This window comes from Vulpes vulpes, chromosome 10 (assembly GCF_048418805.1).
Source record: "Vulpes vulpes isolate BD-2025 chromosome 10, VulVul3, whole genome shotgun sequence".
Classification (NCBI taxonomy): Eukaryota; Metazoa; Chordata; class Mammalia; order Carnivora; family Canidae; genus Vulpes; species Vulpes vulpes.
In genome coordinates this window covers 46,776,229-46,796,856 of record NC_132789.1, presented here as the reverse complement: position 1 = coordinate 46,796,856, position 20,628 = coordinate 46,776,229, and the positions used below count along the sequence as shown (strand labels likewise).

General features: G+C 34.6%; 1 protein-coding gene across 15 annotated transcripts in view; it reads right to left on the bottom strand.

Moving 5' to 3' along the window:
• Window positions 1–20,628, bottom strand: part of TUT4 (terminal uridylyl transferase 4) — a 113,862-nt gene that overhangs the window by 18,019 nt on the left and 75,215 nt on the right. For all 15 annotated transcript variants that reach the window (XM_072723948.1, XM_072723944.1, XM_072723953.1 and 12 more), the window contains 8 exons: window positions 19,410–20,104; window positions 17,024–17,174; window positions 11,410–11,496; window positions 9,418–9,521; window positions 6,587–6,644; window positions 6,390–6,493; window positions 6,007–6,096; window positions 4,063–4,176 (listed from right to left, as the gene is read on the bottom strand). In XM_072723948.1, the coding sequence (XP_072580049.1) occupies window positions 4,063–4,176; window positions 6,007–6,096; window positions 6,390–6,493; window positions 6,587–6,644; window positions 9,418–9,521; window positions 11,410–11,496; window positions 17,024–17,174; window positions 19,410–20,104 (1,403 nt within the window). The remainder of the gene's footprint in view (window positions 1–4,062; window positions 4,177–6,006; window positions 6,097–6,389; window positions 6,494–6,586; window positions 6,645–9,417; window positions 9,522–11,409; window positions 11,497–17,023; window positions 17,175–19,409; window positions 20,105–20,628) is intronic.

Here is a 20,628-nt window from a genome sequence, read left to right as displayed (position 1 = left end):
TGGCTATTGATTTTTTTGAAGAGAAAATTAGGTAGCTTTTTCTGACATCTCTCCAACACCCGGATAAAAACTATAAAATCTTCATGAATAATTACTCATTGTGAGGAAAGGGGTGGTGGTGATGCAATGCTACTAGAAGAAAAGTATCCTGTGTAAGAGGACTTCTTTAAAAAAGATGCAATAAAGTAAAAAGTTGCAACAGGCTCACGGTCAGCCGACCTCATTTCTAGTCTTAGTCCTGCCTAGTAGTGACTCTAGACAAGACAATTATTCTCCTAAAATCTTAAGTTTTCCCAACGAAAATGAGAGACTAGATTAATTAGGTCAGTTGTTATCAAATTTTATTTTTCTTTTAAGCTATAGAATCTTTTCTTAAGAGGAATCTTCCCGGAAGCTTAAAACAGATAAAAGTAGTACTTTAAATAGAAGGCTGAGTGGAGAAAACATACCCCATTTTTATCTTACCTTGCTTCTCATACATACACTAATGAGCACCTACAGCTTGCCAGAAAATACTTTAAAACCATCAGATAAGGTGGTCCCCATCACCCCTTGCATTTTAGGTGGCACAGTGATTTACAAAATTAACATGTCTGGCCCCTCTAATCTCACACTCAGGTTTAAATTTCTCATAGGCAAAAACTGTAACTTAATTCTGGAGCCAAAATTCCTACTACATCAAAGTCTGTCATACAGAGAATACTTAATACAGGTTTGTTGAATGAATGTATTTACTCCAAAAGCATGTTTACAAAAAGATGAAGTTTCCAGAAACTTAGGCTCATAAGCTGTTTTTGAGAGAGCAAGTGCACAGGTAAGCATACGCATGCAAAGGGGGAGGGACAAAGGGAAAGAGAGACTCTCAGACTTCCTGCTGAGTGTGGAACCCAAGGCATGGCTCCATCTCACAAGCCGTCATGACCTGAGCCAAAATCAAGAGTCAGACACTTAACTGACTGAACCACCTAGGCTCCCCAGTTGCTTTTTAAATTTATGTAACTTACATACAATTACTATCTACCATAAATTCTGACACTTCATAAAAGAAACATGGGAAAGCCTAGAATACCTACAACAAATTCTGCCCTGAAAAATGAAATAAAGGTATTAAAGAAATCAAAGTATAATTTTACCATTATAGGATATTTTACCCTTATAGATGCTATTATAGGTTTACATGGGAATAATACAGGCTACGTCTTTTGACCCTGATTCTTTTTAATGTAATTCTTATTTTTGACTAAGAACCATAATCCAAGCCCAACTATGCTGGCTGATAACACAGTAAATGGACCCTGTGGGCGTTGGAAGATGTTTAATCATTGATTTGCCTATATTTTTTATGAGCTCTCATATTTCATTTTCTAATTTACACTGTTTCAGGCCTTAGGATTAATGCTATCCTCCCTTTCTCTTACACACACACACACACACACACACACACACACACACACTCACACACACAATTTCTCTTTCCATTTCTCTCTTCTCTTTCACTCAACACTAATCATCCTCTACTCAAGCTCTCAGTCCTTCCTCTAAAAACCTCATGAAACAATCATATTTGTACAAGGAGATTCTGTACATTTCCACAATTACTTTCATATTTAATGGTAGTATTTTAGGATCTGCTGCTATATTTAAATTGTAATATTTTAGTTGTGGTAAAATACACATAACAAAAATGATCATGATGGTAAATTTTATAATATTCAGTTCAGTGGCATTAAGTACACTCACACTGTTGTGTACCATCACCACCATCCATCTACAGAATTCTTTTCATCTTGCAAAAATAAAACTGATACTATTAAGCAATGATTTCCCATTCCTCCCTCTCCTAGCCCCTGAAAAACACATTCCACTTTCCATCTCTATGTGTTTGACCACCCTATATAAAGTAGAATCATACAATATTTACCCTTTAGTGACTAGTTTACTTCACTTAGCATAATGTCTTCAAGAGTCATCCATTCAATTGCAATTTTTAAGCTGGTATGAGCTTAGAAAACATGGAAGTTCATAATATCAAGTATGATTAACAATCCCTAACCTTCTTTTAATATCTTTACATGAAAATTTACTTTTACATATGATGATTTTCTAGAATACAGCAAAATCATTCTGCTTAGGAAAGCTCCTTTTGACCTAAAGAACTTTGTGTTATTAACCATGAAAAATATACCTCTCAGAGTCTTACTTATACTCAGTCACTTCAAGTCTAGGTTCAATTACAAATGGAGTCAAAGATCAACAGCTTCATTAAACATATCCTTACCCTTAAAAGTTGATCGATGTCAATGACCAATACTTAAATGATGCCAGAGCAATGGACAATGGGGTCCCATATGACAAGCAAAAAAGGCCAGAAGCAAAAATCCATATATCATCAGTTCATATGTATCACAAAGCCCCCCACAATCAGAGCTCATTATGATGGAAAACATTCCATGGACTGTCTCTCATTTCATCAAGCACTGTTAAGCAGATAATGGGAGAGTTCTTGAAGTTGGCTACTGCAGTCCTATCTATATTTTTCCAATATTATTCCAATAATAATATTAATAAAGATGCTAATGATAGTAGTAGTAATAATAAAGCAAGCACCATTTATGAACACCTACCTTAGAACCCACTATAATTCAAAGGCATTTGACTTCTCTGTTCCTTATAACAATATACTGAAATAATACTATTATTACATTAATACTTTTGATGAAACTTGGACGAGTGGCAGTCAGGCAGCTTATTGAAGGCCACAATGTCAGAATTAGGATTCAGATAAGGTATTTCTGGCTTCAAAATCATGCCCCTGCTCTTTCCATTATATAGTACTGCCTGAGTGGCTCCTCATTCATGGGAATGAGAACACAGACAAACCACCATGAAAACAAAATTTGTTGCCACTTGAGTTAATCACTGTGTTCTGTCAAAGTCATAGCAAATTATAGTAAATGGCTGCTGTGATATTGCTGGGTAATAATGCATTTAAGATACCCAAATTTAAAGCCTTAACAATAGTTAGACTAATATACAGAATGACCTTGGCCTTGTCAGGCCTCCTTAATTCATGTTAAATTTTAAATATCCTACTGTGAACAACCTTGTTAAAAATTACATCACTCAACGTAGATTCAGCAACTTAAAATTTTGTCAGGAAAGGACATTTGAAATTTTTGTTTCTTCTTTACTGTTAATTTAAAAGGAGGAATAAAGGCTGCTATAAGCACATGGCATTCATTAGAACTTTTTAAAACTTACTAAGGCCATCTGACATCCACCATATGGCTTGCTTATTTTGTGATTTTCTTCTCTGCCAGGACTATTGGTTTGTGAAAAGTCAGAATATATGATTTACCAAACAATTCTGATGCTTCTCTCTTACTTCAAAATAATCACCTAAGGATACCAGAACTGGATCCTCCCAAATGCTTGCAAATATACTTTGTCCAAAAATGAGGAGGAATAGATAGATGATTAAGAACTCCTTTGAGCCTATTTCAGAGTATAAATTGGCTACCAAAAGGGAACCCATGAATTATCAAATCTGATGAACAGGTTTCTTCTGACGTACATTCTTATGCTTGATGCAATTAATATGACCTTACAGAGATGAGCAAGAATTTCCTTGGGTTTCTTTCCTCAACCAAAATTCACAAAGTCAACCAAAGTACACACAAGAATATACCAAACTTCACTGCCAGGCAGGAGCAGCGAGAATACTATGGAGAGAAAACACTTTACACTTGCCATCTGAGACCAGAATGTGTGCATTCATGGGCCATACGACTTCCACCATCATCTGCAACATTCTAAGACTGAAATACAAACACACTATGGAAGATATTCAATAGTTCTGTTGTCTAAAATTCTTTTGGCAGTCTATATGCCCCCATAATGAATTTTTCAAAAAGGTTCACTATGTGATTATATCATGAAGAGAAGAAGAAAACTTAGGATGTCCATGCTGGAAAAATCCTTCATGGCCTCATAAACTGACCAAGGCCTACTGTGTTTAATGTTTTCACAAGAAACTCCTTTCCAGTTTTCTTAAACACCTACCTCTTGTAGAACTGGGATAACAGGTGGTTTTCTTTGCTGTAGAAAGTACAGCACCATAAGGATATAAGCATATGAAGATAAACTTCCCCTGGAAGCATCTCCAATGTCACATCGCTAAAGAAACATAACAATGATTGAAAATAAAATTTCAGAATCTTATTCCATGCAGAAATACTGACTACTCTAAGATACTATTTTTTTTATCCCATCAAACTGTCAAATATCTGTAAGTTAAATAACAAACTATTATGAGGATGGGTAAACAGGCACTCTCATACATTACAGATGACAATACAAATTAGCAAAAAATCTATGAAGAATAATATGATAGTATCAAAATTACAAAAGCAATCTCACTTATTAACCTAGCAATTATAAGACGTTATCCTGCAAGCACACCAAAAAAATGTGAAATAACTAAAGTTTTTTTAATCACAGCACACTGTTGTTTGAGATTAAAAAATAATAATAATAAAGCATAGGTTTTAAACAACCGATGACCACACAACTGAACAGGCTGTAGTCATTAAAAAAAAAAAAGAAAGGAAAAAAAAAAAAAGAAGACAAAAGCTTTAGTATACTAATAGGAAATAATTTCCAATATCTATTGATCAGTGAGAAAAGCAAAGTACAAAACAACATTTTTAGCAGAGTTATACCTGTCATAAAAAGGAGATAAGAAACGTATGTATTTGCTTATACTGGTATATTTCCAGAAGAATATAAGAGGAACTTTTAACACCAGTTGTCTCCAGCAAGAGGCACTGGTTGGCTAGGAGACAGGTGTAGAAGGGAGATTTTTCCACCAGAAATCCCTTTAGACTTTTGAACCACGTGAATAAGTTGACTATTCCAAACAAATTTTTAATTAAAAATAAGTCCTAAAAGAATCCTCAGAAACTGCCTTAAGTAAGACTTTAGCTGATATTATATAAAGGGGGAAGAATGATTTCTCTGACATGAAAGCCTTAGTTTCACTGCCACAACTCCACTGAAGTACAGAACCATTTTGCTAAAGGTATTCTGTGAGGTCAATCTAGAAAAGTAGCCATATCAAATACAATTTGAGGATGTGGCTAAATGCCACTCTTTTCTAAGATGACACCTCTGTCCATATATGGGAGACTTATCTGTCTCCCTGTTGTAGAAAAGTGGATTTTTTTTTTTAATTTTTATTTACTTATGATAGGCACACAGTGAGAGAGAGAGGCAGAGACACAGGCAGAGGGAGAAGCAGGCTCCATGCACCGGGAGCCCGACGTGGGATTCGATCCCGAATCTCCAGGATCACGCCCTGGGCCAAAGGCAGGCGCTAAACCGCTGCGCCACCCAGGGATCCCGAAAAGTGGATTTTATGAAATGAAAATGCAATAAAGTCACTCGGCTACTAGAAGCCTTCCACCAACACATTAAAAAATTAACTATTTACTGAGCAGCTATCATAAAGCAGGCACACTAAAGTAGGGATACAGTTCTCTATCTTCATTGAGTTTACACACTTAGTGCAAAACAAGAAAACAATTCAGTAGCATAAGTGTTATAATTGGAGAAACACAAGGTTTTATTGGTATCGTTTTGTTTTCTCAGCCAGAAATATTTATAACTAAACCCAAATCTCAGAATTCCTAACCCAGATAGATACTCAAACTAGAATGATATGTCAACTCTCATACCTCGGGCTGAAAATCTTTACTACACTGAGAAATCTTACTACTGAGAATTTACTCAAGTGTTGAACAAAGGAATAAAGCACATACATGAAAAAGCTAAGACTCACACTACTCTAAGAGGTATAAACTTGAGTCATTTATTATTGATTGCTTCCTTTAAAAAACTCAGATAAACAGAACTGAGAAGATATTTTTCACAAGTCTGACATCAGTATATTTCATTTTAAACACTGTATTTTATAACAAAGCAGATCGTTAACCACTTCATAAATACCTTTGCAAACACTTTCATAGTATATCCCAAGTACTGTACTCTAGGATCAATAGCTGCATAAGTAGCTAACATTCTTGTGTTATGTTGAGCCTGAAAAAAAATTACATATTTGAAAGCATTTCAAATTTACTGAACTTATAAATCAGATAAAAAGTTATTAATACACTCCAAATAGAATATATAATTGCAAAACTTAAAATACCTATAAATGAGTCAAAAACTAATCTTCATCTGAAGGAAATACCAAGATGATTCCTAAAAATATTTTTGTCTTATAATGCTCACATTTGAAACTTTTAAACATAAATGTATAGACAGGGATCTGTAAGCTTTTAAAATGACAAGTGTAAACTACCTGGGTCTACACAGAAAAAGAAACTTACCAATGTATTATATAAACTGATATCACCTTCTAAACCACTTCGTCTATGTTCAAATTTTACTATAGGCACTTTGGCAGTAGTTATAGGCAAAATGTTTCTTAAACCTGATTGAAAACAAACACGAAAACTCCATTAGGTTAAATAATTTTCATAAAAGCTTAAAAATGTGTTTTAAAGCTGTAATTTAAAATTCATACCTGGATGTCTCTTAAGAATTTTTGCCAAATTTTCAATTATTTCCTTACAGTTTAATTTCTAAAAAAAACAAAAGAAACAAATAATAAAGTTTGTCTAACTGAATTTGGCCTCATGCAAATTCACTTTAATGAGGCATTTAATACTAGCATTGAAAATCTCCAGCTATAAGCTAAAGTACGTGGCCTAGAGACCTGCAGTATCACCATCATCTGGAAACAATGGAAATGCAGAATCTCAGGCCTACCCCAGTCTAATGAATCATAACAAGATTCCCAGGTAATTCGCATCCACATTAAAGTGTGAGAAGCACAAAGACAGAAGAATAATGTTTTCAAATATGTGAATACATAACTAGAGATGGACCTGGTGAAGACAAACAGTATAGTGTTTAAGAATATAGGCAATGAATTTAGACAAACCTGGTTTCAAACTTCAACTAAGTATTAACTAGCTGCATGACTCTGACCAGTCATGGACCTTCATACTATTCTACAAAGTCAAAGTAACTATAGACTCCTGCCCTATCAAGTAGTTGGAAGGATTGTATGAGACATGTATGTAAAGCATTCAGCAGTATATGCTTGGCACAAAATAAGCACTTTAAATCTGTAAGCTATTTATTGATTAGGGAAAGTAATACAATTTTTACCAGCATCTACTTCTTCAAGAAAATTCTTACCTCTACAAATTTAAATACATTGATTTTTTTTCAAAACCTGAGGCAGCAGAGTTGATATGGTAACAATAAACATAATACAAGGAATAATTCAGGAAGATAATGGCATTATTTTAAAAACTGGATTAGGCCAAATGGTATATATACATCAGTGCCCACATTTACTACTAAAATCACTTTTGCATATCCCCAACATGTCTTTTTTAGCTACAAGAGAGCGGTAGTCATTGCAGCTTAACCTGAGGATTCAAGGGAATCTATAGTTGCTAATTAACACAAAATAAAACATAGTTTTGGGACGCCTGGGTGGCTCAGCAGTTTAGTGCCTGCTTTCAGCCCAGGGCCTGATCCTGGAGTCCAGGGATCAAGTCCCACATCGGGCTCCCTGCATGGAGCCCACTTCTCCCTCTGCCTGTGTCTCTGCCTCTGTCTCTCATGAATAAACAATAAATTAATTAATTAATTAATTAGATCATAATTTTTCTCTTTATTATGCAAAGATACAATTTATGCTGAATTTTAGGTTTCAACTGTCTCATCTAGAAGGAAATTTATTTTTGCATTGCTTCAACTTTCCAGTGTGAATGCACAGATTATATATAATAGACAAACCCTTAGTTATTAGAAATCTGATTATTAAATTTACATTGAAGGTATCTAAACTCTAACCTCTTCCCCTGGGTAAAGTCATTTCCCAGTCCCTCAATTCTTGCTCTTCAAAATGGAGAAGGGTAGCCTCTTTCCAAGTAGATGGCATTAAGTACAAGGTTAGTTAAGGAGAACTAAAATATTTACGAATTTTCCATTTTTTGAAAAAGATAAAATGTTAATACCAGAAATAATTTCTTAGGGACAAAAACAAGGATCTACCAGACATCTTTACTCTGCCATCTTTGCTCTGGTTCTAACAATTTAAAAGCTACCTTATGAAAAAATTTTCAGAAACATAGGTACACTATTCTGCTGAATTCTTTTATAATACAACAGAGGCTATACTGACACAACTACAGATGCCAGAAGCTTGGCCACACCCCAATCTTGCAAGCAGTCCCTGGTTTTCAGACATAAATTCCAACAGCTATGTTGGTAAAGAAAAGAGCAACTACAGGGATCCTCTCCTTTCTAGTTGCTGCTAGGAAGGCCTGGGATACTTCCCTGTCCAATCAGTCCCTTTCTTTACTGGAGCTTGGACAATGTTTCTACTGCTGGAGGCTGGTATACGAAGAAAGCTAACATGCTAAGACTCTCACTGCTAAGACTGCTCTGGGGGAAGGTCTGCTGCTGGCATCTCACATTGAAACTCCCAAAAGTAGTGGTTAGGTTCTACAGTACTATTAGTACTATATTTCAGCTACATTATGGGTTAAATAAATTACAGAGAAGCAATGAGATACAATGGAAAGAGCATGAACTGTGGAGTCAGACAGACCTGGGTACGAATCCCGGCTCCAACATTTACTAGCTGTGTGAACTTGGGCAAGTCAGTTTATCTCTCAAAGCCTCAGTTTCCTCATCTGTAAAATGGGGTAAATTATCTACCTCGAAGGTGGTTGTGAGAATGAAATGAGGCCTCAATAAATGTTAGTTCCCCTCCCCACCCAAAATGAGTTTCTAAAAGCTATCCTAGAACACAAAATTTGTAACGCTGCTTTACGGAAAAAAAAAATGTTCTAAGTGCCCCCAAATTGCAATTAACTTGTACAATACAACCCATTTATAAATTAGATGTCCACTTATTTTCTATCTTTAGTGATACAAAGACATCATCTAATAGAAGAGATATGAAAAGACAGAGGAAATGAGATCAGCGTTCACTAATACAGCGCCAGCTTCACGTTGATTCCAATAGAAAAAAGTGCAACTCTATGGTGTACTAACTTTTTCCAAAAATTCATTACAAAGCACTTTTAACTCTTAGTGACATGGTTTTTGTGACAGAAAACTATTGAAATAATAAATTTACTTCTTTAGTTATTTGAATGTCTTCTAAAATGATAATGCTAAATGCTTTTACATTTCAAATACTACTATTGCTAATATATTTACACCAAGAATGACACTGTATTTTTATCAACACTACATACATAATTTAAAATACATTCACCACGGGAAGAAAATAAACTTCCACATCCCTTTCCAGACACTAACTCTTACCTCTGCATTTTCATGGCCTTCCAGGGTCATACAAATATCCAGATCACTATCACGAAATCCAAATCCATTTTTAGAAGAGCCAAATAAGCACAATCTTGCTTTTTCTAAATAAAGGAAAACAAAGGTCCAAAGTTTCATAATTATCAGGAAAGAGGAGTCTTCTATTACTTACTAATGGACTAACACAAAATGTCTACTTCTTTGGCTTAAATACCTTCCCTTGCCAGATATACTGAGAAATTCCAAAATATTCATCTAAAGTCCAGATCTTTTGCCCAAGTTCCCACAACCTTTGTTTCTAACTGCTTTTTCCATTTTTCTAAAGACATCATAAAAACAAGTTAAATCTAACTCTTCAACTTTACCACAAACCTACTATTGCTCCTATAATCCCTTTTCTCTGCAAATAGTATCTTTATCTACTCAACTGGCCATGTCAGAAATATATGTATAGTTCTTAATAGCCTTCTCTCTCAGCTTCTACATCCAAACAATCAACAAGTCCATTAATTTCTTTCAATTTAACTATCTCATAAATTCATCCACTTGTCTTCAGGCTCCACAACACTACCAATAGTAAAGTTCAGTAGTTAGAGATTTATCTTTTGGAAATAAACTAGTTTTTTCAGGGCACAATTCAAGTAGTTTTACAATTATCACCTTAGTACACAGAACCGATTCTCCCAAAGTGAGTGATTAATCCATTTGATATAAATTATGATAGTTACCCTTTCATATTTAGTGTCATTCAATAACAGGTACCTCTTCAAAACAAGCTGTGACTTAAATGGATTTCTCTCACTATTAATTCTTTATATATTTAGGCAACAAATTCTGTACTGTAAAAACCTAATTCTCCAATTTGGTTCTGATGTCCAACTTGAAATTTCAATGGCAACTGAGAGACAAAAGAAGCTATGTTCATCAGCAAATAAAAATATGCATGAGTTTGATATAACAGACTTAGATTTGGTCAGTACTTTACATAATAGCAAATATAACAGAAAATGGAATTGTATAGCATATAACAGGTTATCTTTTAAAGTATAAATTCATTCTAATTATAAATCAACTCTATCCTTTTCTAAAATATTTGGCCATAAAACTCTTGATTCTTCACCCTTGTACCCCAAAGGTGCTCCTACTGCTATTTGGACTTCTCAGTTAAATAATATCACCCAACTACTGATGTAAAAGCCTTGAAACCATCCTTGACTCCTTTTCCCCATCTAACATGTAAAGCATCAGCAAATCCTATTGGTTCTACATTCAAAAAATGTCCTGTATCTGAACACTTCCCATGGACTCTTCCAGAACAATATTATGTCTCATCTGAACTTATGCAACAGCCTCCTAAATTGTTCCATTTGCTTCTATTCTTATGGACCTATAGTCTATTCTCTCAGATCATGTCACTTAAAGGTTAAAACCTCCCAGAAACTTCTCATTAGACACTGAAAATTCAAAGTGCTTCTACCAATATCTCTAAGGCCCTCTCAAGATCTCATCTTTCTATTTCAGTCTACCTCACACATCTACTCCAGCCACCTATTGTCCTGCATGGCCTTCAAACATGCCAAACACAATCTTGGGGTATTTGTACTTGCTATTCTTTCTCTATAGAATGTTCTCTCCTTGGATATTCATATAACTTGCTCCCTCACATTATTCATGACCCTCTTCAAATGTCACTCTATCAGAAAGAACTACCATAAGAGTAAAGAGAACTACCCTATCACTATCCTTTTAAGTCCTACACTATAATAGCATTTATTTTCTGAAATCACATTATATATCTGTTAGTTGACTATCTGTTTACCCCTCTTAATATAAGCTGACAAAAGCAGTTTTCACCTTTTGTATTGGTACTGTATTCCCAGCACCTAGAATATTACCTAACACACAACATTCAATGAACACTTTTAAAATAAACAGAACTCAGACTAGGTGGCTATAATAACAAAAACAATCAATTTTTAACATATGACATACCATCATATTCTTTTTGAATAAACTTTTCCAAGCCAATTAAAATTTGCTCCCTGTTGTGTTGTTCAGAAAAGGGTGGTGATAACTCATCTAAGTTAAAAAAAAGAAAAAGGAAAAAGGAAAAAGAAAAGTAAGGAAAATGGAATCTGAAAAGGTCTTCAATTTTTTTCCCCTAAACTCTTTACTTAAAATTTCATTATTTGTTAACTTCTCTGACTTTAAAATCCTTGTTCCTGCAGAGGGACAGCAAAAAAATAATTTTTATAGGTTTATGTATGTTTCACATGATTATTTTCCCTATGAAATATCTACAAAATATATTTACTTCTACAAATTCTTTAGTATTGTTTTCTTTAGACATTCTGCTCTTTCCCATATATATGATTGTTTTTCCCACCTGTAAGTCTATACTCAATATTGTTATGTGAGGCACTTGATCCATTCAAACCTAAGTTCCCTCAAATGCCTGGTCAAGATTCACATGTTCCCTATAAGATGCTTCCATTCATAGCCTTCAATGCCTCCTGAATGAACTTCCTCAGTTCCCCAACCACTTGTCAGTTGATAGTAACCATTCAATATTCTAGCTATTTCATTTATATTCATATTATTTGCCCAAATAAGACCACACAGTCTCAAGAATAGTCTTTTTTTTTTTTTCTATCTCCTCCTCCAGACTTATCTTCAAGAGTTAATGGGAACAAAGCAGTAATTTACTATAATGATTAAACTAATATTCAGCTTCTGAAAAACAAATGTAGCATCTGTGGTTGCAAGCTGAATATAGGCATATCTCATACTTCACTTTACTGCACTTCACTTTATTGTCCCAGATACTCTATTTTTCACAAATTGAAATTTTGTGGCTGAGCAAGTCTTATCATCAAGCCCCTTTTCTCCAACAGCATTTGCTCAACTTATGTCTGTGTCACATTCTGGTAATTCTCATGATATTTCAAACTTTTTCATTATTATTATTGTACTTGTGATGATAATCTGTGATCAGTGACCTTTGATGTTACTACTATAATTATTTTAGGGTGTCACAAACTGCAATCCAAATAAGACAAACAATCAATAAATGTATGTGTTCTGAATGCTCCACTGACTGGCCATTCCCCCCTTCTCTCCCCCTCTCCTCAGGCCTGTCTGTTCTCTGAGACACAACAATATTGAAATTAGGTCAATTAATAACCTTACAATGGTAAGGTTAACTGTTCAAGTGAAAAAAAAATCACATGTCTCTTCAGAACAAAATCTAGAAATGATGAAGCTTAGTGAGGAAGGCATGTCAAAAGTCAAGATATGATGGAAGGTAGGCCCTTGTGAAGGCAAAGGCAAAGCTCCTGAAGGAAATTAAAAGTGCTACCCCAGTGAATACATAAATGATAAGAAAGTGAAACAGCTTTATTGCTGATATGGAGAAAGTGTGAGGGGTCTAAACAGAACATCAAACCAGCCACAATACTCTCAGCCTAATCCAGAGCAAAGCTCTAACTTTCTTCAATTATATGAAGGCTGAGAGAGATGAGGAAGCTGCAGAAGAAAAAGTCTGAAGCTAGCAAAAGTGAGTTCATGAGGCTTAAGAAAATAAGCCATTTGCATAACATAAAAGTGCAAGGTGAGGCAACAAGTGACCCAAGAGATCTAGTTGACATAATTAACGAAGGTGGTCACACTAAACAACAGATTTCCAACACAGACTAAAGGATAATAGGACCTTCATAGCTAGACAGGAAAAGTCAATGCCTGCCTTCAGAGCTTCAAAGGACAAGCTGACTCTCTTGTTAGGGGCTAATGTAAATGGAATCTTTAAGATGAAACCAATGCTCATTTACCAATCGGAATATCCGAGAACCTTTAGGAATTATACTTAATCTAATATTTTTATAAATGAACAAAGCCTGGATGACAGCACAACTGTTTTAACATGGTTTACTGAATATTTTAAGCCCACTGCTGAGACCTACCACAGAAAAAAGATTCAACATTACTGTTCATTGATGTTCCACCTGAGCCCCAAGAGCTCTGAAGGAGATCTTAAGATTAGTGTTGCTTTCATGCCTACTAACCCAACATCCATTTATTCCACAGCCCATGGATCAAGGAGTCATTTCGACTTTCATGTCTTATTTAAGAAATCCATTTTGTAAGGTTATAGCTGCCTCATCAATCTGTGCAAAGTAAACCAAAAATCTCTTGGAAAAGGAGTCACCATTCTAGATGCCATTAAAATCATCTGTGTTTCATGGGAAAAGTCAAAATAGCAACATAAACAGGAGGAGTTTGGGAGAAGTTGATTCCAATCCTCATGGATAACTCTGAGTGGTTCAAGACTTCTGTGGAGGAAGTAACTGCAGATGTGAGGCAGAGAACAAAAGAATTAGAGAATAGGAAATGGAGACTGAATATGTAACTGGATTGCTGCAATCTCAGGATAGAACTTGAACAGATGAGGAGCGGCTTCTAACAAATGGGCAAAGAAAGTAGTTTCTTGAGACAGACTACTCCTGAAGGTGCTGTGAAGACTGTTGAAATGACAACAGAGGATTAAGAATATTACATACTTAGTTGATAAAGTTGATAAACACAGTTGATAACTGAGTCCAATTTTGAAAGAAGTTCTACTGTGGATAAAATACCTATCTAACAGTATCACATGCTACAGAGAAATCATTCATGACAGAAAGAGTCAATCACTGTGGCAAACTTCACTGTTATTTTATTTTAAGAAATTGCCACAGGCACCCAGATCAGTCAGCAGCCATCAATACTGAGGCAAGACCCTCCATAAGCAAAAAGATTACAATTCACTAAAAGCACAGATGACGGTTCATGTATTTTAGCAAGAAGGTATTTTTTAATTAAGATATACACATTGTTTTTCTTTAGGCATAAAGCCACCACACACTTAAAAGATGACAGTATAGAGTAAAATATAACTTTTTTTGGTAAGATATAACTTTCATATGCACTAAGAAAGAAAAAATTTCACTTGACTCACTTTACTGCAATACTCACTTCATTGTGGTGGTCTAGAACCTAACCCACAATATCTCTGAAGTATACCTGTAGCTGAATTACAGGTGATTTTTAAATTATTATTATTAAAATGGTGAGGGGTGCCTGGGTAGCTCAGCTGGTTAAACCCAGGGTCCTGGGATTGAGCCTTGCAATGGGGCTCCTTGCTCAACAGCAGCCTGCTTTTCCCTCTCCCTCTGTCCCTCCCCTACTTGTGCTCTCTCTCTCTTCTCTCTCAAATAAATAAAATCTAAAAAAAAAGAAAAAAAAAGAAAAAAAAACTGGTGAAACTATTTTGTAGGATACTATAATGGTAATACATGACACAATGCCCTTGTCAAAATTCACAGAACTTTGCACTACAAAGAGTAAACTTTGCAGTATGCAAATTTAAAAAAATCATCTAGGAGATTGGAGAACCTTAGGGTGGAATGCAGGCTCCAACAAAATAATCTATATGTGTAAGACAACTTCACTCAAGGGAGGGAGGGAAAAGGGACTAATCTAAGTAACTCTGAAAATGAGTGGAGTTTCTAAGACTAAGTGCAAAAGGAACTACACATAAGTACTGTACTCTGATAAAGTGATTTCCCATAGGGATATTAGATAACAATTCTGATAATGTTATATATGTGTACTTAAATGGAACAATTAAGTAAATGGGTAGCAGATGATGGAAGCCAGGTTTCCCACTGTTGGGAGCAGGAAATTTACAGATAAGCAGAAAGAAGAGTCTTGAATGAGCTATATGGTAATGTATTCAAGTTGGAGTCATCAGTACAAAGTCATGTTTAACTTATAAGACGGTCACATATAGAGATTATTATAGATATGAGCACATACTAAATTAATATGTATATACAAAATTTTCTCACTCAGAGAGGGCCTACAAGCAACAATACCCAGTAATAGCAAGCACCTTAGGATCCAGATCTTAGTTTCTAATACCATTCTCCAATAAAGGGAGCCAGGGTCCTTCAGAGAAATATCTAATTCTAGGACTGCAGTGAAAAATATACATGATGAGCCTGGAGCATCTTGAAGTGCCAGAAAGTAAGGAAGTGCTAAAAAACAACCAAATTAACAAATAAAAAAAACCCACACACCGATAGGGGTATATTAAAGAGTCATAGGAACCAACTGAAAGAGTTCCCAATAGCCAAATCTGGAACAATTTGAGCAATAGAGTAGTATTAGATCATAACCCAAACTATAAAATATCCATGAGCTTATATGGAGATATATAAATGAATGAATAAATAAAAACAAAATGTATTATATCTTAATAAAGCTGCAGGGAGAAAAATGTGCCACAATCCAGTTATTGAACTCCTAGGTATTACCCTAAAAGAAATTAAAGCATATATCCATACCCCAACCCACACATAGACATACAGAGCAGATTACATATTACAGCAGAGCTGTAATAACCAAAATTTAGAAACAAGTCAACAGGTGAATGGTAAACAAACTGTGACACATCCACATAATGAAATACAACTCGGCAATAAAAATGAATGAAACAAAAAAATAAATAAGAATGAAACATTTATACACATAAGAACAAGGATGAATCTCAAAATAATTATGCTAAATGAAAGAAGCCAGAATCACCTTAGAAAAAAAGGGTACATTCTATGTGATTCTATTTATATATAACTCTAGAAAACGCAAACTACTTTATAGCAACTAAAAGAGCAGGTAAGTGGTTGCCTGGCAAGAAGTTAGGAAAGGGTAGTGGGGAGGTATTACGATGGGGAACTAAATATTATAATGTCAGAAATTTTACTTTATCTGGGACACAGCAAGTAATTAAAAAAAAGAATGTTTGCTGAGTGGTTTATCCCAGATACCCATAAATGTTTGTTGAATAAAGGTATGTAAGGCTCTTCCCAAAATATAATTATTATCTTTCTTATACCCTACCAAATCCAAGGCAATTCTTCTCCCAAAGATATTATATATCCTATACTTTTGTGCATAGTCTCCTAGAACTTAAAAAGCAGTTCAAGGTCCATCTCAAATGCCTAAATATTAATTCCAATTCCTATGATCCACACTAATTAATTAATTGTATTTGCACTGCATTTTGTTTACTCCTACTACAGCATGTAATACATCCTTCCAATTACTGCAATTTTCACACGTATCATATATTTGTCTAGAGCAGAACTGTGCAAAAGTATTGCAATGATGGAAATGTTCTTATCTGGAGTGTCTAATTCAGCAGCCACTAGCCACTTGTAACTATTCAGTACTTGAGATACGGCTAGTAAAATTGAGGAACTTAGTTTTAAATTTTATTTTAATTAAATTTAAATACTGGCTACCATATTAGCACAGATCCAGAGACTAAGCTCTTTAAAAGCAACACATAACATGGACTCTGTATTCCCCCTGCCATTTACCACAGTGATATGCATTTAGTAGGCATTTAGTGAATATCTCTTGTTGGGTCTCTGTATTACTGGGAAAAAAACAAAACAAAAAAACCAAAAACCTTTACCAAAACAAAATGTAAACAAACTTTTTAAAATAAATATTCAAAATCTAGGAAAGAATCTATCCATGATAGCTCTAGTAATAAAAGACTTACCAAAACATCTTTTACATACTAAATCAAGTATTTCCCGAAATCGATTGGTCATTGGTGGTAGAGGTTTTAGATCAATTTTCCTGAAATCCTCTGGACAATCATTTTTTGAATGGCCATCTTTTTTGCAGATGCTGCATACTATCGTTGGTGGCTATACAAAGGTAAAAAAATAGTCTAATAATCTAATAAACTACTGAGGGACTTCATCATCACTTAGCAGGTCCAAAAAGACTCTTTTACGTAACTCAATTCTGATAACCTGTGCTTCCAGGAGATTAAAAAAAAAAATAAAGAGTATTAATAAAATGCAGTGTTAAACGTAAAAACCATATTTTAAGACAATCACTTTAACTCTTCTTCCCCACTAAAATGATATTATCAAGATCAGATTTACCCAAAGATGTAAGATATAGGAAATACCAGAAGATGCAATAGGTATGGATTAACGCAAATGTTTCAATCAGCCCCCGAGATAAAAAATGTGCGTTAATTTAATCTGAGATCTTTAACAAAATAAAATATAAAGAAATCTCAAGTGGCACCTTTCAATTCACTCCAAACATTTTCTTTTTTTTTTTTTTTTAAAGGAACTTATTATTTATTTATTTATTTATTTTTGATAGTCACAGAGAGAGAGAGAGAGGCAGAGACACAGGCAGAGGGAGAAGCAGGCTCCATGCACCGGGAGCCCCACGTGGGATTCGATTCCGAGTCTCCAGGATCGCGCCCTGGGCCAAAGGCAGGCGCCAAACCGCTGCGCCACCCAGGGATCCCTCCAAACATTTTCTATCTTCATAGTCCACCAGTTATAAAACCTTGTTTGGCTAGTTGGTTCAATTTATTACATTAGCATGGTACTCAAGAAACCAAACTGTAGGGCTGAACTCTAAAAGTAACTCCGTTTCATATAAGGAATAATAATTCTTATGCAACAGCCACAAAAGTTTACCTAGCCATGAACTCTGATGCAAATTATATACAGAAACCTCTACTTGTGGGAATGCTGTGCTAAAAGCTAATTAACAGTACCGTAGGAATTTTTATTCACTTTTCAAAACTATTTTTAAATGACATGTTTATCAGAAAACTCTAGAAAAATGTTATAAATAACTGGAAAAAATTTTAATTGGAAAAAGAGCTATCTTAAGCTTCCAGGGAGAAAAATTTTATAATTTTTCTTTTTTTTTAGTTTTTCTTTATAGAATAAAAAAATGTACACTGTAGTTATGTATTTAAGAGGCTTTTCTAAAACCCTGCCATTTAATTCATCCTTTCAACACTCTGTATGTCCTAAACACTGCAACCTAAAAAAAAAAAAAAAAAGTGATATATCCAATAAAGAATAAAGAAACACAGTAATGACATTAAAATTTTTAAAGCTTGTCAACTAATTATTGATAAAACAATAAAACTGGATAACTTTCTAGGTTTTTCTAAAAAAATATTCTAGGGGATCCCTGGGTGGCTCAGCGGTTTGGCGCCTGCCTTTGGCCCAGGGTGCTATCCTGGAGTCCCGGGATCAAGTCCCGCGTCGGGCTCCCGGCATGAAGCCTGCTTCTCCCTCCTCCTTTGCCTCTGCCTCTCTCTCTCTCTCTCTATCATAAATAAATAAATAAATATTTAAAAAAAATAAAAAGATATTCTACTTGGTTTACACATGATCTATATAATCTTTTTCTCATCTTGGGTGCTGATATTTCAAATATGTACACTGCATTTGAAGCATATGAATAGGCTAAAACTTTCTTTTATTAACAAAGTGGTTACAGTTTATTTTCTGTTCCTAGGGTATCCTATCTTGATAATTTATGAAGTTAAAGTTCAGACTAGTAGAAAAGTTAAGACTCCATTAATTTATAAAGGATGTGCCAATATCCAAAGAAAAGCTCAATGGCAGACAGAGATCTGGATTCTTCCTATTTTTGATTCCTGTTCTTACTTTCTGCTCGACTATCTTTATTAAATTTATATTCACCCACCCCATGTCAAAACAAACAAAACTTTAAAATAGAATGCTATCAGAATTTGCAAACCTTGTGTTCTTTTTTGTGGAAGAAAAAATAAACATATATGTAAAAAAATAAAATTTAAAATATTTGCTGCCTTTGGCAAACTCATTTGCATATATCTGATGAATCCTTTTATATGAGAAAGTGAAACAAACCAACTAGTAAGAGTACCTGAAATCTTCTGAGGTTTTATACACATTCTTTAAGACAACTATAGGAATAAATGTAAAAGGAAAAAGTGAAAATATACATCAAAATATCATTCCAAAATATAAGTCTACCATCATAGAAGGAAGCTATTTTTACATTTCTGGATCTAAAAATTATAGTCATACAAAACCCACAAAATCTCAGATTGTTTACAAACTGTATCCTACCTTGCCAGAGGTTAAAATAAACTTATCAAACACATAATATAATTCCTGGGTGGGGTGGTTATCATCATCATTAAGGTCAGAAGCATCTTCTGTAGCTTTGCAGTTGCAAGAGGTAGCAGATGTGTCAGTGCTCACAATCTGATGTGAACTTTCTGTTTCTGTATTTGACCTGCAGTCTGTAACAGCAGATTCACTTGGGTCAGGGGATTTATAATCAATGCAATTACACTGGCTGAGTTCCTTTTTTAAACAAGTTTCTGAAGGTGCTAAATCATCTTGTTTCTTAATTGATTTTGGCTCTAATTCACTGTCTTTACTGGTAGAAAGACAGGAAGATTCCCGTCCAAGTTCAGCCAAAGCTAGTTCATTTACCAACAAACTGTCATCTTCAGTAATACATCTCTGTGATGTACATTCCATTTCATATTTATCAGGCTGACCTCTTCCTGCATTTATTTTTTCTGTGCTTTCTCCAAGTAGAATGCAACAATTGGATGCCATATTGTCAGACTTCACTGATTTCTTATTGCTTATTTTCCCCTTCTCTTTTTTCATGGAATCCACAGATTTATTTCCACCCTTCCTCTGAGGACAGGCAAAATACCGATAAGCTGCTCTGAATCTCTCCACAACATATTCATAAACAAGCTGGCTGTTTAAACTCCGTGCAACATTCCTCTTGACTGAAAATGGATCTAGTAAAAAAGGAAATGGTAAGTTGCTAAGTATCTACTAACAAACTACAATTCCAAGCTTATCCAAACAGATTTGAACTGCTATACTGTCAACAGAGTACATTTACCCAAAGTTTTCCTAAATGGAAGTTCCTACAAACTGAGTAAGAGAAATATAATAGCAATATCTTTTCCTTTGTTTCTGTCATAAAACAAAAATGTTAAGGGGCAAAGAGAAGAAAAAATAATAAGGGTAATTAATGAGATGCTAGTCAAGAACATCCAACTCAGTAATTACAAAATTTCAATGATAAAATTGGTAGAAAAGGCATACACCATTATGCCTACCTATTCTGTCATTAGATACAATTTTTCAAACCTCTAGGACCCATTAATAATTTTCATCTCTTAAAAGAATAATTTTCATCTCGTCATAATATTCTTCAGCTACAAACTCTTTGCAATTTAAACAAAATATAACCTATAACTCTCAAAAGCTTCAAGTTAAAAACTATGATTTTAACATTTAACTTCAGTGAGGTCAG